This window comes from Sinohyriopsis cumingii, chromosome 4 (genome assembly GCF_028554795.1).
Source record: "Sinohyriopsis cumingii isolate HCF-2022 chromosome 4, ASM2855479v2, whole genome shotgun sequence".
In the NCBI taxonomy this organism is placed as follows: domain Eukaryota; kingdom Metazoa; phylum Mollusca; class Bivalvia; order Unionida; family Unionidae; genus Sinohyriopsis; species Sinohyriopsis cumingii.
This window is the reverse complement of record NC_142964.1, coordinates 14,482,108-14,497,579: the sequence shown is the minus strand read 5'-3', so window position 1 is coordinate 14,497,579 and position 15,472 is coordinate 14,482,108. Positions and strand designations below refer to the sequence as shown.

General features: G+C 39.2%; 1 protein-coding gene across 2 annotated transcripts in view; it reads left to right on the top strand.

Annotated features, from left to right (window-relative positions):
- Positions 1–15,209, top strand: part of LOC149800647 (serine/threonine-protein kinase RIO2-like) — a 48,313-nt gene extending 33,104 nt beyond the window's left edge. For both annotated transcript variants that reach the window (XM_089954657.1, XM_089954658.1), the window contains exons 8-10: positions 2,677–2,769; positions 4,443–4,519; positions 14,423–15,209. In XM_089954657.1, coding sequence (XP_089810783.1) covers positions 2,677–2,769; positions 4,443–4,519; positions 14,423–15,165 — 913 coding nt within the window. In that variant the 3' untranslated portion in view covers positions 15,166–15,209. The remainder of the gene's footprint in view (positions 1–2,676; positions 2,770–4,442; positions 4,520–14,422) is intronic.
- Positions 15,210–15,472: the final 263 nt, after the last annotated feature.

The following is a 15,472-nucleotide window of genomic DNA, read 5'->3' as shown; positions in this document are numbered from 1 at the left end:
GAGATGGTGAGATCCATACATCTCCATCAGAAGGGACAAGTATGCCCTCAGTCTTGATCTGACCAACACGTGTTCCTATCCATAGGCATACTGCATCACAGAAATGTCACCATTTTGCATACTGTAACACAGATTATCAGTTTCAAGTTATTTGGTCTAAACATTAGTCCCAGGAGTTTTACCAGAATAATGGATTGCATTATTGCCCAGTAGTGCTCGACCTCATCTGACAGAAAGATATGTTCTGTTGTCCTCAAGAGCATTTTTTGATCATCTAGGTTTCTTCATGAACTGAAAAAAGTCGGATGTTCATCCATCCCAGCATTTTGCCCCTCTCATGAATCTCAATCTGGTCCAGATCATCAAACTCCTAAAATCTGTTTCCAGAAAGTCCACTTTTTTACGACTCAGATCATTAACTGGGACAGTTGAGTAGATCCCATTCAGCCATTTTTTTTATGCATCCCTTACAGATGACATTACTGGCCCAATGGCGCCCTTTTCAAGTCCCCTCAATAAAAAAAGTCATGATCATGTATGAGGTATGATCAGTGGCACAACCCATTTGGGAAAGAACAGGGATTCCTGTGGAGATACCCTAAGCAAAAATAAATATATACTGATGCCAGAACACAAGTTGGGGTGACCCTGATTATATTGTACTACTGGTACCTTCCCAAACAGATGAATACTAAATCACCCAGCCAATGCATTCAAATTGAACAGTTTCTTCATTGGTGTGTCAAAATCTATATCAATTTACAAATCAGGCACATTCCTAGCATACTCAGTGTCCTGACAGACATTCTATCCAGAAAGGGTTAAGTCATTCATATGGAATGGTCTCTTCATTAGTCTGTCTTTCATCAGAATTGTGCACCTTGCAGGTGTCTGATGATCAGTGATTCTGTGACAAGGTTCAATCACAAGTCACACGCCTTCACTGCTAGTTCCAGACCCAGAAGCTTGGGCTGTGAATACACTTTCAGTCAATTTTGACGGGTTGTGGACCTTCATCTACCCTCACATAGTCTTGATACCGAAATAATCCAGAAGTTGAAGGGTCAGAACTGCAAGAGGATTATGATAGCTGATTTGGGAGACCTCCCCAAAGGGATACAGTTTTTTTTGTAAGTAGCCAGGCAAAAGGTAAAAGCAGCCAGGTAAATGACCCGGCTCTTGGCTGATCAGGAAAACACTGCTTATGAGGGAAAGTGGTGTGTTGTCAGGGACAGGTGCCAGGTTAATAGCTTTGTCCCTTTAAGTGCCTGATTCCCACAACTGGCTTATTTTTTTCTCCAACTTGAGGAGAAACAGTTGGCCACAATTACCATTAATGGCTGTTGCTCCATAACCTCTGACACATTCTGGCATCATGGCAAATGCAATATCAGTCATTATAAAGATCTATCATGCCTTTGAGAATATGTTTGATTAGAATCAACTAAAATCCCTCACCCTGCTTCCATGGCTCAACTCAGATAAAGTCAAGCCTTTAGCCCACACTTTGCTGAGGCTGCTATCCTACAGAACATGATTGCTGATAGAATTGGCTTTAGTATGCAGGTTGAGTGAGTTACACACCTGTTTCATTTTCCTGAACTATCTTCAGTTCAGGTTGGATAGTTCCGTGGTCTTCTTGATAACCAAAATAGGTTATGGTGAGTCGATAATAAGCCCTCCCTGTCCATAGACGTGTCAAGAGCAGTGGCATGCAAGACCTTGTTCATACCTCAAAGCATTTCTTGAAGTACACTGAGGCAGATTGTAATGCACACAAGTGACTCTTTTGCAGAGTGAAAGCCAGGAAGCAGGATATCACTACTCAAACATGACTGAAGTGGGTTATATGCTCAGTGTATTCTGAGGTCTCTAAAGATCAGAATTGCCTCATGAAGATTTCAGCACATGATCTTCAAGTGATCTCTGCAAGCCACACATTTGAATGAAATGTTTCGAACCAAGGCATACTAGAAGCTGTGGCATGCAGAGACAACCTTCTCCAGTTTTTATCTTGGAGATTTAGCTTGAGTGAGACAAACCTTGAATATCAAGATCAGCATCCAGGAAAATTTGATGACTGTGCCAGCCTTATATATTATTGAGTGTGTGTGTATGATTTGGATTTTTAACATAGCTTTAACAATTTTTCAGTCATATCTCTGCAATATACTCAGTGTGGCAGTTTATATTGATGTCTATCACTGGGGCATGATGTCACAGACATGTAACATCATGTCCCACCCAGTCGCATTATCCTGACACCAGGCCAACCAGTCCTAACACACTAACCTCTTAATGCTGAGTGCCAAGCAAGGCAACTGTTAGTACCATTTTTGTAAGTCTTTGGTATCACTCTGCTGGGGTTCGAACCCGTGACCTCCTGCATTGCAGGTGACACTCTAACCACTTACGGTCACTGGATTAGTCATATGTTATTGAAGAATAGCCTTTTGGTATTCATTTTTATAGTACTTGTATTTCAGAATAGAAAATTATAATAATAAACAAATTAGGAAGTAAAATGAATAATGAATTAATATTTTGATATTGTTTGTCAAAGTGAACCATTTTATTAGACTGATGAATCTCTTCCTATAAAATATATCTAAAAACATATTTAGAGGAGTTCATAGAGTTCAAAAGCCTTTATAATTTACATAATTATTACTACAGGTATTTCAACAGAGATGTGCAATGCATCAGAGATTTCTTTGCCAAGAGGTTCCACTATGAGAGTGAACTTTATCCAAAGTTTTCAGACATCAGGTAATAATAAATATAAATTTATTCATTATAAAGAGATTTGATGCCACTTTAATATAGAAAAGTATTAGCAGATTCAGTACATGGGAATAGAGAAAATGATTAGACTGGCAGTGATTACCTACCTTGACGGCTTCAGTTTAGTGTTTAAAACAAAATCATTTGAATAGAAAATATTTATAAATGGTAATTACTCAAAGGTCACTGGCCACCTGTATTGTACAAACATGTGATATTATTATAGTCACAAAAAAACTTTTGTTATGTATGCACATCATAAAAATGTTTAATTAGACTTGAAAATGAGCTTTTATTAAATGAAAAATTATTTGGCAATCTATGTAAAGAATCGTTAGTTTCCGAGTGCCAAAAATGGATATGTTGTACATTTATCCCTTCTATTCAGCCTTGCCATTCAAGTGTTTAATTCCCCCACATGAATGTCTATGTGATATAACTTAAGATCGTGCAATAATTTTTGGTTGAATTTGTGTCCCTTCCCCTGCATGGTACAAAGCAAGGCAACTTTGGATTCTTTTAAGTGTGCCGTTTATTTTTATTTATGAAGTCAGCTGATATAAGGAAGCCATCTTTGGTTCCTTTCAATTCTTTTAAGTGTGCCAATTTTTCTTTTGTTTTCTTCACAAAGTCGGCCAACATAGGGAAGACAGCATTGATTCCTTTTTACCTGTATTAACGGGAATTTTAAAAATAAATTGAAACAATGGAACAATTTAGAAAGCAACACAATGTAGTAAAAGGCTGAACAGTACATTAGTTTTCAATAGTTTCATCTAAATGTTCCCTATCCATAGTTTATAGTGTTTTATTTTCTACAAGAAGAAGCATAAACTTCATCTTGTTGGGATAAATGTACGTCATTTCCAGGTGGCGTCCTCTATAGGTGGGAGATTGTAGCTAAGGGGAAGTAACAGCATTGTATGCTTCTATTTCGAGTAGTGAAATTATTATTTCTTCTTTACACTTGATACATTTTTAAATTCTTTTTCTGCAAGTATAACTATTTTTAATATGTAATGCAAATCTGACGTAAAAAGAAAAATGTTAATGACCTTAAAATATTTTCTGTCAAAATGTTTTATGAATTATTTAGTCAAATTCTTGGTTAACAAGAGTAAAAAAGACTTAAACATTTTAAATTCAGATGACATGTTTTTTAGAGGGATATCGTTGAGATCATATAAAGGAACATGATTATCAGTATCTCACAATCAGGAATTCTGAAATTCGAATCATTCTGGCCAGACAGTTTTTCTAAAATTAGTGTGATGGCCATACATATAGGAAATTTGATGTTAAAACATTCGAAGAAGATATAACATTGTAATGTGAAAAAAAAATAGAGCAACATACCTCATTATAATATGTATCAAAAATGCCTTTTTTTATTACAGATTTGCTGCTGCTTTAGTATTAGTATTATTATTCCATATTTTCAGGACCTTTGTGTAATGTTGCATATCATTTTATGTCAGTTACAAGAAACAACTCTATTTGATAATAATATCAGTGAATGCTGTCATTATAGACTCACTTGAAGAGGTGTGTACATTGTCTGTGTTAATGTCCCATAATTAATTGTAGTACCTTTAGTCTGAAAGCTTCTCAGTGAATGGTCTAACATTATTTTTATGCACAGTTTTGCTGATTTTCAGACGAGAAAATGACTTGGACGTGGAAGTTGCAGCCAGTGGATTCACAAGAGATATGGCTAATTCTTTTGATGAGGCAAGTTATTGTTTGAATTGGCTTCATGGACTCTATCACCTTTTTAGTTTATATAAACCCTACATTACCTTATTGCAAGACATGGGTTTTGCTTTTCAGCTGGCAAATATGGTGATGATGTCAGTGTTACGATTCTGGTTTAAAAATTACAGAGTCATAGTGTGTGTGTGTGTGTGTGTGTGTGTGTGTGAAATTTGGTGTTGTGTGGAAACTCTTATGTTCTTTTGTTATTTGATATGTGATTTATGAGTTGAGTTCACTTGATCAAAATATATTTCTCACAGGCCACACAAACTGAGAAAGAGTGTAGATTTATCCCACCTTAGATATCATAATTGTTGTATGAAGAAAGTTGATGGTTTTTTTTAATTATGAGTTGGTGCTTTTGACATCATGCCTAATGTCGTCTTCCTATTGCAATACTTCTTTTGTTGTGTACTGTCACACAAGTAGGAAATATACACTGGCATCTTGTTGACTATGTCATCGTCTGAGAAGAGACAAGCTAAATGTCAAAGAGACAAAGTTCATGAGAAGTGCACAATTCTCTGACTTACCAAATGCTCATTATCTCCAAGTTCAATATCTAGATTCAGTCTAGCAGAGAACCACAAGACAAAATTGTCCCCAAAAGTCTTAATGTCACCAGATTGAAACAAGAGAAAGTGAAAAATTTGTAGAAGAACTTTGCAGCCAACTTTATACAGTTTTTATAAACTCTATAATTGGTGAGGAAAACGGGGCACCTTTCAGAGATTCTGTGTACTCAACTACATCTAAAACCCTGAGTCCCACCATATTTAAACATCAAGATTGGTTTGTTGAGAACATTACTACCATAGAGAGACTTCTGAATGAGAAACATAGGCTACAGAAGGCTTGAGAAAGCAGCCTTCAACATCAAGAGGACTGTCATATACAAACACATTGAGTTGCAAGACTCAGGGCTGAGCAGTAAGGTAGATGAGATTGAATCTACACAGGGGCTGAGCATAAGGCAGATGAGATTGAATCCTATGCAGACAGGAATGATATGAAGAACTTACAATGCTTTGAAAACATTCTACATGCTACATTTCACGATGAACATCGCCAGTACTGAGTTCTGACAGTGTCACACTGCTCACTGACAAAGAAAAGATATTTCAAAGATGGGTAGAATACTTCAGCAGCATCCTCAATCAACAGTCATCTGTCAGTGAGGAGGCAATGAATCTACTGTCTGAAGTGGAAATCATCATAACACTTGCTGACCAGCTGTCAAATGTCAAAGCACCCAGTCCAGATGCTATACCAACAGAAGTTTACAAAGATGAATGCTCACACTTGGCACAGAAACTTACTGAATTTTTCCAGTCAGTGTGAACTCATTGAACTATAAACAGGAGTACAAGGATGCATCCCTCATCCACTTGTACATGCAGAAAGACAACACATAATTCTGTGACAACCATGGGGGCATCTCATTGCTGTCAATAGTTGGCAAACATTCTGCTGAATCATATTGTACATCACATTGACTAAGGGAGTCTGTGTGTGATTTGGAATTTTAACGTAGCTTTAACAATTTTTCAGTCATATCGCTACGATGTCTGCAGTGTGACAGTTTAAAGCGATGTCTAGCACTGGGGCATAATGCTACAGACATGTAGCATGATGTCCCACCCAGTCACATTCCTGACACCAGGCCGACCAATCCTAACACTAACCTCATAATGCTGAGCGCCAAGCGAGGCAGCTGTTAGTACCATTTTTGTAAGTCTTTGGTATGACTTGGCCGGGGATTGAACCCACAACCTCCCGCATCCGAGGCGGACGCTCTAACCATTAGGCCACCAGAGCAGTTGACTAAGGGGGTCAATGTGGCTTCAGATAAGGGAACCACAGACACGGTGTTTTGCAGCTTCTCAGCTTCTGCCATGAACAGAACTCCAATTTGTAAATGAAGGTCTTTGGAAGATCATGGCAAACTTTGGTTGCCCAGAGAAATTCATTATGACGGTTTGGCAGTTCCATGATGGCTGTTCATGTCGTGGACAGTATTCTAAACCATCGTCAGCCCACTTCAGCTTGCTTTTCACTGCCATGCTTACTGATGTATTCCATGACCATGACTCTGAGATTGAAATTACTTACTCGACTGATGGCAAGCTCTTCAGTCTGAGGAGACTACAGGCAAAGACAAAGTTACAGGAAGTGACTGTTTGTGATCTCCTGTTTGCTGATGACTGTTCCCTGAAAGCCAGATCTGAGTCTGACATGCAACACAGCATTTACTCTTCAGCTTGTGACAGTTTTGTTCTCACAATCAATATTAAGAAGACAGAGGTGGTGCACCAACCTGCATCAGAAAAACCTTACATAGGGCCTACCATTACAGTAAATGGTCAAACTCTCATGGAAGTGGACAAGTTCACCTATCTCTGCAGCAGACTGTCATGTGCGGTGCACATCAATGATGAAACCAATCCAGAATTATTAAAACAATTGTGGCCTTAAGCAGATTATATGTAAATATGTGGGAGTGCAGAGGGATCAGTCTACAAACAAAACTTATTGTCTACAAATCCTTTGTGTTGTCGACCCTGCTGTATACATGTGAAGCCTGGATAGTGTACAGACACCATGCCCAAAAATTAAATCATTTTTACATGGTCTACCAGAGGAAACTGATGAGGATAAGATGCAGGACAACGTTCTCCCACTGGCAGGCATTTCAAGCATCCACAATCTGATGAAATCACAGCTGAGCCGGACAGTCCATTTCACCAGGATACCAGACGAGCGATTACCTAAAAAGATCTTACGTGACGAGCTGTAGGAGGGTTAGTCAGAAGAAACACTTTAAAGATTCAATGTCATCCCAAAATACTTCAGCATTGACCTTGAGTCTTTGGGAGATAGTACACAGGATAGCTCCACCTGGTGGAGCCTCCTCCATACTGGAGCTACAGAATTTGAACAGCAAGAATTGCCAAGGCAGTGCAGAAGCATGTGCAGCTTAAATCTCAGAACTGCAGCATGTCCTGTATTGATCAAGCAAACCCAAGTGGCTTCTCCTGTCAAGTGTGCCACTGACAGTTCAGAGTACAAATTGATTAGCCATTCACATACTCACTGAAATCAAACCAGTTAATAATATTGTGGTCATCTTCAAACTTGAAGGATGAATAACAGGAAATGAATTGATTGAAACCATGTATGTCATGTTTTTATGTATAATATCACACAAGTAGGAAATGAATTGATAACCTTGTATGTCACATGTTTGGTTTAGATTTAACTGTGTTGTAACTAATCGCATCACAAGAAATTGCTGATGGTAGGATGAATTGTTATACATTTGTGGCAAAATATAATTAATGATTCTCTTATATATTGTTGTTGTTGTTGTTGTAGGGTTTAACGCCTTTTTTCAGCACATGATAGGCTATACATGGCAGCCAGTATTAATGGTGGAGGAAGAACCCGGGAAATCCCTGGAGAGAACCACTGACCCTTGAGAAGCTACTGGCAAGCTTTCTCACATACCCAAATTGGCCGAATCCGAGGCTCAAACCCACACAGACAGAGGTGAGATGGCAGTGATCCGTAACGGAGAGCACTTTAGACCACTCGGCCCCTCGGGGCCCCTCATTTATATTGATGATGCAAGATGCTTTAACTAGGTACAGTGCATCTTACCAGAATTAGGTCACTGATGTAATTTCAAACTTCATTGATCACAGTTATGTATAGTATTAAGGTCAGTTTCTCAGGCATTGTCTGTCTCCAGTGTCTGCAGCTTTTTCTTTTACTGGGTTAGATGGGTTTTTGGTGGATACAGCACCATCTTAACAAAAGTGGGTTACTGTAACCTAAATTAGTTTTGTCATAGCATATTTGAATAAAAAAGGCATGGCAGGGCATTCATGTATTTTGAATACATTTCTGGTTCTGTGTCTATTTCATAATTGTTTGCTAATTCAGATGCAGTTCAACACTTGAACTCTGCACATGTGACAAAGAAACTGCCAATGCTGGAAGATGGTGAGGCAGAGTGATCTTCCCATAGGTATAAGGCCTGGCAGAAAAACCCATGAACCTGAAGTTCTGCCTTTACAATTTGCTAAGATTTGTTGTCATTACACATTTAGGTACTTGCACAGGGAGCCTAAATGACTTCCGATGAATTATTTTATGTACATATGCCAACTTCTCAAAGTTTTACCTTGACAGGTGGTCTGGGGGCATTTTTTGTTACCGGTAATAGCCTTATAATGGATATTAATGCACCTACTTTGTATGTATCTGAAACGGTGCCTCAATTCCCATTTATGTGAAGGTTGTTATATGTAATATAGACACTTGTGTACATTTCTCTTTTGCTTCTGCTCTGGTTTGACAAGTACAGGTAAGCTTTGTATGCACTGTTTACTCAGCCATGTCTTGCTCATGCATGTTTCTGTAGGTGATACTTGAGTGATCTTTATCTGCATAGCATTCCATCATATTGAAAGTGCACTTAGTCGCTTGCATAGATAGCATTTGCAACTTCACACGATAAGTTTGGCTGCAATATTGGTATGTAGGCAAGTTTTTATGCCCTTATGAAACTCCTTGTATATATAATTCTGGTACCTACAGGTTAGTTTCCTTTACCACAGCATCCTTAGCCTTGGAACGCCTTTCTTCAGTGAATCTACTTGTACCTGACATCCTTGACCTTTCCTACAGGTAGTATCTATTGAAATTGACTGCTAGGTGAGTTGTATCTAAACATGACATGATAATCCTTGTTACACTGATTACCAACATGGGCTTTTCATCAACAAGGAAAAATCTGACATAGTACCATTTCAACAATTTGTTCGCCTAAGTATGGAGTTCAATACACAGGCAACATAGTTCATTTCACTCAGTATCGGGCATTGAAAATCAAAACCATGTTGGCTTCTTTACTTTTGAGGAAAGTTCTATCTTTTTGGGAATTCCTTCACCTACTACTAAGCTTGCTTAACACATGTGCTGGCTTCATTGGGCTAGGTCACCTTTTTATGTGCCCAATGCAGCTGATTCTTCTGTCCCAATCAAGTTTGCCCACTGAACCAACCTCTCCCCATCTGCACACAATTGAGGCACCATCTACAGAATTGGACATCCTAACTTGGCTCATGGCAGGTATACAACAACCATCTGAGATTACAGTCTGTACCGAGGCAAGTATGGAAGGCTGGAAATTCCACCTACTACCATCCTTTCAGAAGCCAGTAGTACATGGTTTCCCCAGGAATGACATCTGCATATCAATATTCTGGAGATGAAGGCCATTGCGAAGGCCTTTCACTGGTTGCAGGAATATTTAGATGGCAAGGGAGTTCTTATTTTGTCTGACAACTCTATAATGGTGACTTATCTCAAACGACAAGGAGGAACTAAGTCCCAGACCCTTGCATCCAGGTGTGGAATTAAAGGAATGTTGTCAACAACAAATCCATGTATGAGTTCGCCATATCCTGGGATGCCTAATATAATAGCTGATTCTTTATCCCGGAACAATCAACTAATACAGATGGAATGGTCTCTTCATCCCATGGTTTTCACTCAGATATGTACCTGATGGGACCATTCTTTGGTGGACTTATTTGTGACAAGGTGGAATACCAAAACTTCCAACCTTTATATTTCCAGTCCTGGACTCAAAACTGTTGGCAGTCAATGCTCAATTGCTAGATTGGAATGGTCTGGATGTATACGCCTACCCTCCAACACCTCTGATTTCAAAGTGATACAGAAAGCAAGAGAATCAGAGTGTCACCTTATCCGTATTGCACCATTCAGATGGGAGAAGTCATTAATCAACAACCTCATAAATCTAGCAAGGGAAACTCCTTGGAAAATTTGGATTTTCCCTCATCTACTCAAACAGCCATGACGGCAGTTGTTTTATTCCAATCCAGGCTACAGAACCTTCAAGTCTGGATCACATGAAACAGGCCCTCAGAAATAAACAGTTCTCACAACTAGTCGTGGAGATAATCGCCCTAGCAAGAAGACCCTCCACTCAGAAAGCATATGAAGGCAAATGGCACGTTTTTGCCCCATGTGCAGAAATGAATACATCATACCTCTCCAGGTACCTATGCCACAAATAGCTAACTTTCTATGGGTTTTTGAAGAGAGAAAGTTCACACCGCATATGATAAAAGGTTACTACTCCACAATCGCTGACACCTTTCGTTAACATAGAAAGAGAATATCAGACAAAACAAGGACTTATCCAACCTTCTTTCCATCTGTTAATATCCATGGCCAAAACATAAGCCCTGTGCCCAAAATGGAACCTCTCTTGGGTATTAACCTGGCTGTACAAAACACCTTTTGAACCTCTGTCAGGGGCATCTCTGGCACACCTTTCATACAAGACCAGCTTCCTCATGACATTAGGGGGCGCTCATCTGTTATTATGTACTTTTGAGAAAGTGACGTATCTAAGGTGAAGTTGCCTGCATTTAAAATGTACACAATGGAGAGAATGTTGGCATACCTCTTTGCTACATTAATGTAATGTGGATGTTTTTTCTTTGTATATTGTACTTTTGGAAATTGTACATGATCTAAGCACACTACTAACTAAAATGACTGCTCCCATGTGCATAAAAAATCAGCCTAAATTAGTCTAAAGTACACTATTCATATCATCTATTGAATAGGGAAAATTAATTTTGCCAGACTTGACAATACCGGCTTCTGAAAGTGCAATGAATGAATTACCAGATATATAAAATTTTTTAAAAAAAAGTTGTCGGATCTTTTTTCATACAGTTTACCTTAATAAGTTCAGGAAATGAAAATGACAAAGTGGAGCTAGAACTTTTTTGAAAGGTGCACATCTGGAGTATGGCCAAACTGTATACTCTATAACCCATATTACACCCATCAATCATACACCAAAGTAAAGGGAATTAAAGGTTCTTCAAACTATACCTAAGATATACAAGGTCTTTTTTAAATAGCCAGTATAACCAGTGAGGAAAGCCAGGGAGATTCTTTTTCTTTAAAATTCTAACCCTATACAAACTTTGAAACTGTAGAGCGCCACCTTAGTGACAGCGGGCAAAATTAGCAAATACATGCCCTATCAGCAGAGCCAAATTATATGCAGTTCCAACTAGATGGGTCAAGTCTTACTCACGAAGGCATCCTCTTTCATCACCAAGAACAGACTGCCTTCCATGGGTAACCAGACTTTCATCATGAAACCTGTCTAATCTGGATACATCAGCTCAAGATCCAGTTTGGGGTTTGAAGGGGTATCTTAATAGAACAGAGCCGCTGCGTTGAGTGAAATTGTACCTATTTTTACCTCTCAAGAATATATATCTACACAGACTTATCTCATCCAGGATTAAGTGGGGTATTCATTCTGCATATCAAGAAATAATCCCAGATCCAATGAACCTATTACACATTTCAGCTCGTGAGGTTAGAGCAGTTGCTACTGTTCTCTAGCAGACATCTTTCAGGCCCTGGGATGGAGATCGGAGTCCACATTTTCTTGCTTTTATCTCTGGAATCTGTCATCCCAATGGGGCCCAGTTCGATCTGGTAGGACAGATATCCACAGGTGAACAGGTCTGCCTTTCAGGTTGATCGACTGCTTCTTAAGATGCGGCTTCATGACTTCTGCTGGATTTGAGGGTGGGGTTTCCCATTTGAAGCTGCACCCCAACAGATCGAGTCCTCTCCATTCAGGTTACCTAGAAGCTGTCTCACATGCCTTTGGGAACTGGAGATGGCATTTCCAGGGTAAGGGAATGTATCTCCCTCCACCTCTGACTTGTTCTTCCAAGGCAGTGTTGTCCAACCTTTTTGACACCTTGGGCCATTGTAAAATGTTTTTCTTGAAGCCGAGGGCCACAGCAGAAAACTGAAAAGCAACGACTGTATAGCTGCTCGAGCTCTGGCAGGCCATTTAAAATCAACCCGCAGAGTGTGGGTTGGACAGCACTGTTCTAAGGTATTATGATTGGGTAACATATTTGAAGGAGAAACCAAGTTTTCCTAGTAAAATATGTTTCTTTGAAAATTCCCACCCAACCATAGTGCATACACCCTCCCAGCCTCTCAGCAGTTACATCCATAGAGGTGGCCCCAAGTGGCTGTGTGGTCTTAAGCGCTCTCCATTACGGATCACTGCCATCTCACCTCTGTCTGCGCCGGTTCGAGTCTCAGATTCAGCCAATGTGGGTATGTGAGAAAGCTTGCCAGTAGCTTCTCGTGGGTCAGTGGTTCTTTCTGGGGTTTTCCCGGGTTCTTCCTTCGCCATTAATACTGGCCGCCATGTATAGTCTATCTTGTGCTGAAAAATGGCATTAAACCCCACAACAACAACAACAACAACATCCATAGAGAGTGCCTTCTGCTCCAGTAATAACTTACAGGTTTGTGGGTTTTGCCACCAATCTTTATACCAAAGGGAAGATCACTCTGCCTGGCCACCATCTAGGTTGGCAGACAGCTTTTAGTTCCCTCTAGCTAAAAGTAGTATCTGGAAGGGCTGGATTTGCAAGGTAGTAGTTCTCCTAAGGTATTATGATTGGGTAAGTATTCTCAAAGAAACAAATTTTACTAGGAAAAATAGGTGCCTATATACAAGATATTTCAATATTATGTTTATATTTATAAGTTGGGTCCAGTTGTAAACAACATAGACCATGATCTGCCAACACATAGTGCACTGGCAGGTTTACTGTTTACCTTTAACAAACTGCTTAGACCCATATCTGCTGTGCATAATGTGACAGCAGATTTGGCTCTATGCTGTTTGAGTGTGTGTGATTTGGAAATTTAACTTTGCTTTAAAAAAAATTCAGTCATGTCACTACGATGTCTGCAGTGTGGTAATTTATAGTGATGTCTAGCACTGGGGCATCATGCCGCAGACATGTAGCATGATATCCCACCCAGTCACATTATCCTGAAACAAAGCTGACCAGTCCTAACACTAACCTCTTAATGCCGATCGCCAAGTGAAGCAGCTGCTGGTACCATTTTTATAAGTCTTTGGTATGACTCGGCTGGGGTTTGAACCCATGACTTCCTGCATCCGAGGCAGACACTCTAACCACTTAGGCCACCGGAGCGGTCTATGCTTTTTTCAGTTGGACTTAACACTGTAGGCGAGCATATGAGGTGTTCCTTAGGAGTTCATACAATCTCATGCAGCAAAGAAATTTGGTTTTACTCTCTTCAATAAGAAGTTGTTTCATTACTAGTGGATAAACATCATTGTTTATGTAGGTGAACCCCATATCTGAGAACAGCAGGTGTTATAAAATGAACAACTGAGAGATTTTATTCATGGTCGTTGCATCCATATATGGTTTGAATTGTCCGGGTTTCACATAGTAAACATCTGTAAAACTGGATTGTGTCAATGTAATTTATCCTAAAATTCTTCTATAAAAACACCAAATCTTGTGGCTCTTGGTGCCACTTCTGATCCATTTAGCTGAAGACAACACATATCTTGATTATTTAGTAAATTGAGCATGTTAATGAACGTATGTTTTGGCAGGTCACTCATAACAGGTTTACGATTATTTGGATAGCCATTTTTCATTAATATGTTTGAGGCTAGGACAGAGGAAACAATGCTCTCCGTGTGGTATTATCTGATTTAGTTGATTTCATATGATTGAAATACATTATGCTTGTAAACAGGAGTGTAGATGTTAGAATGAAACTTGTCTAAAAAAGACACTCAGGAACATAAAAATGTTCATATTGGACAGGTGGCCTTTATATTGAGATCAAATATGAGTGTCTTCAAAAGCAGATTTCTGCCTCACCCATTATCTCTCTGTTCTTGCAGATTAGTCTTTGAGCAATATTTAATATCAGTTATATGTCTGATTTTAGGCAGCTGAAGAGTTGAACCTTTTGAAAGTTCCAAATGAAGAAGGAGGGGAGGTTAAAGAGGCAGAAGATGAAAAGGAAGATGAAGAAGTAGAGAAGGAAGCAGAGGAGAGAAGCACAGATTCAGAGTCAGAGCTTGCAGTAGGATCCACTCTGAGCTGCATTCAACTGAATGATCCACACAAACTTTGTGGTACAGGACCTGAGGTGATAGTGAATGAAGATAATGAGATTGGTACTGAGTTTGACTTAGTGCCATCAACCAGTTCTGATGTAGACTCTGGTAGAATGAATGACATTAAACAAAGTCATGTTGATTTAAAACATACAGCTAAATTCAAAGAGGATTCAGTAATTGGAGACAAATTGTACTCTAAAGATAAAGAAACTGTAGAAAGTGATTCAGGAGAGGATTATAAAAGTGATGATGACATAGAAAATTTACAGGAGACGAATAAAACATTTCAGCCATTCCGCAACCAAGAGAGCCATGCCCATGTTAATCAGCACTTGGTACGCACGGGAAGGACAAGAACTTCAGACAGTATGACATCATTTAGTGGCAGGTCTGCAATATCAACAATGGATCCAGAGCTGGTGAAAGAGAAAGTAAAACATCAGATGAAAAAGAAACACGAGAAACTTTATGCACGGAGGGTGCGAAAGAGCGGGGAGGCTGCATTGCAGACCAAGGCCAAAAGAGAAAATCTAGCTGAAATCAAACAAAGCATGTCTGCATTTTGGTTCTGAGTTTCTTGCCAGCTTTCATATAATTAAAATATTTCTTTGTAAAATGCACTGTCAATAGTTTTCTTGCCTCCCTCAAAATATATAATTTGGACTGTTTTTATTTTACCTTGTCATAAGGCCAAGTGAACTTATGGTCCATTATGCATCATCTGTCTAGTGTTGTCTACTCACAATTGTTATTGCCAGTTGCTTTTGAAATAATGTTTGAGTAAGGTACACAAGATTTTACATTGAATATTTTGGTATCACAGTCATGCAAATTTGTTTAGTGATACTGATCCATAATCCAATTTGGACACCATCAAAA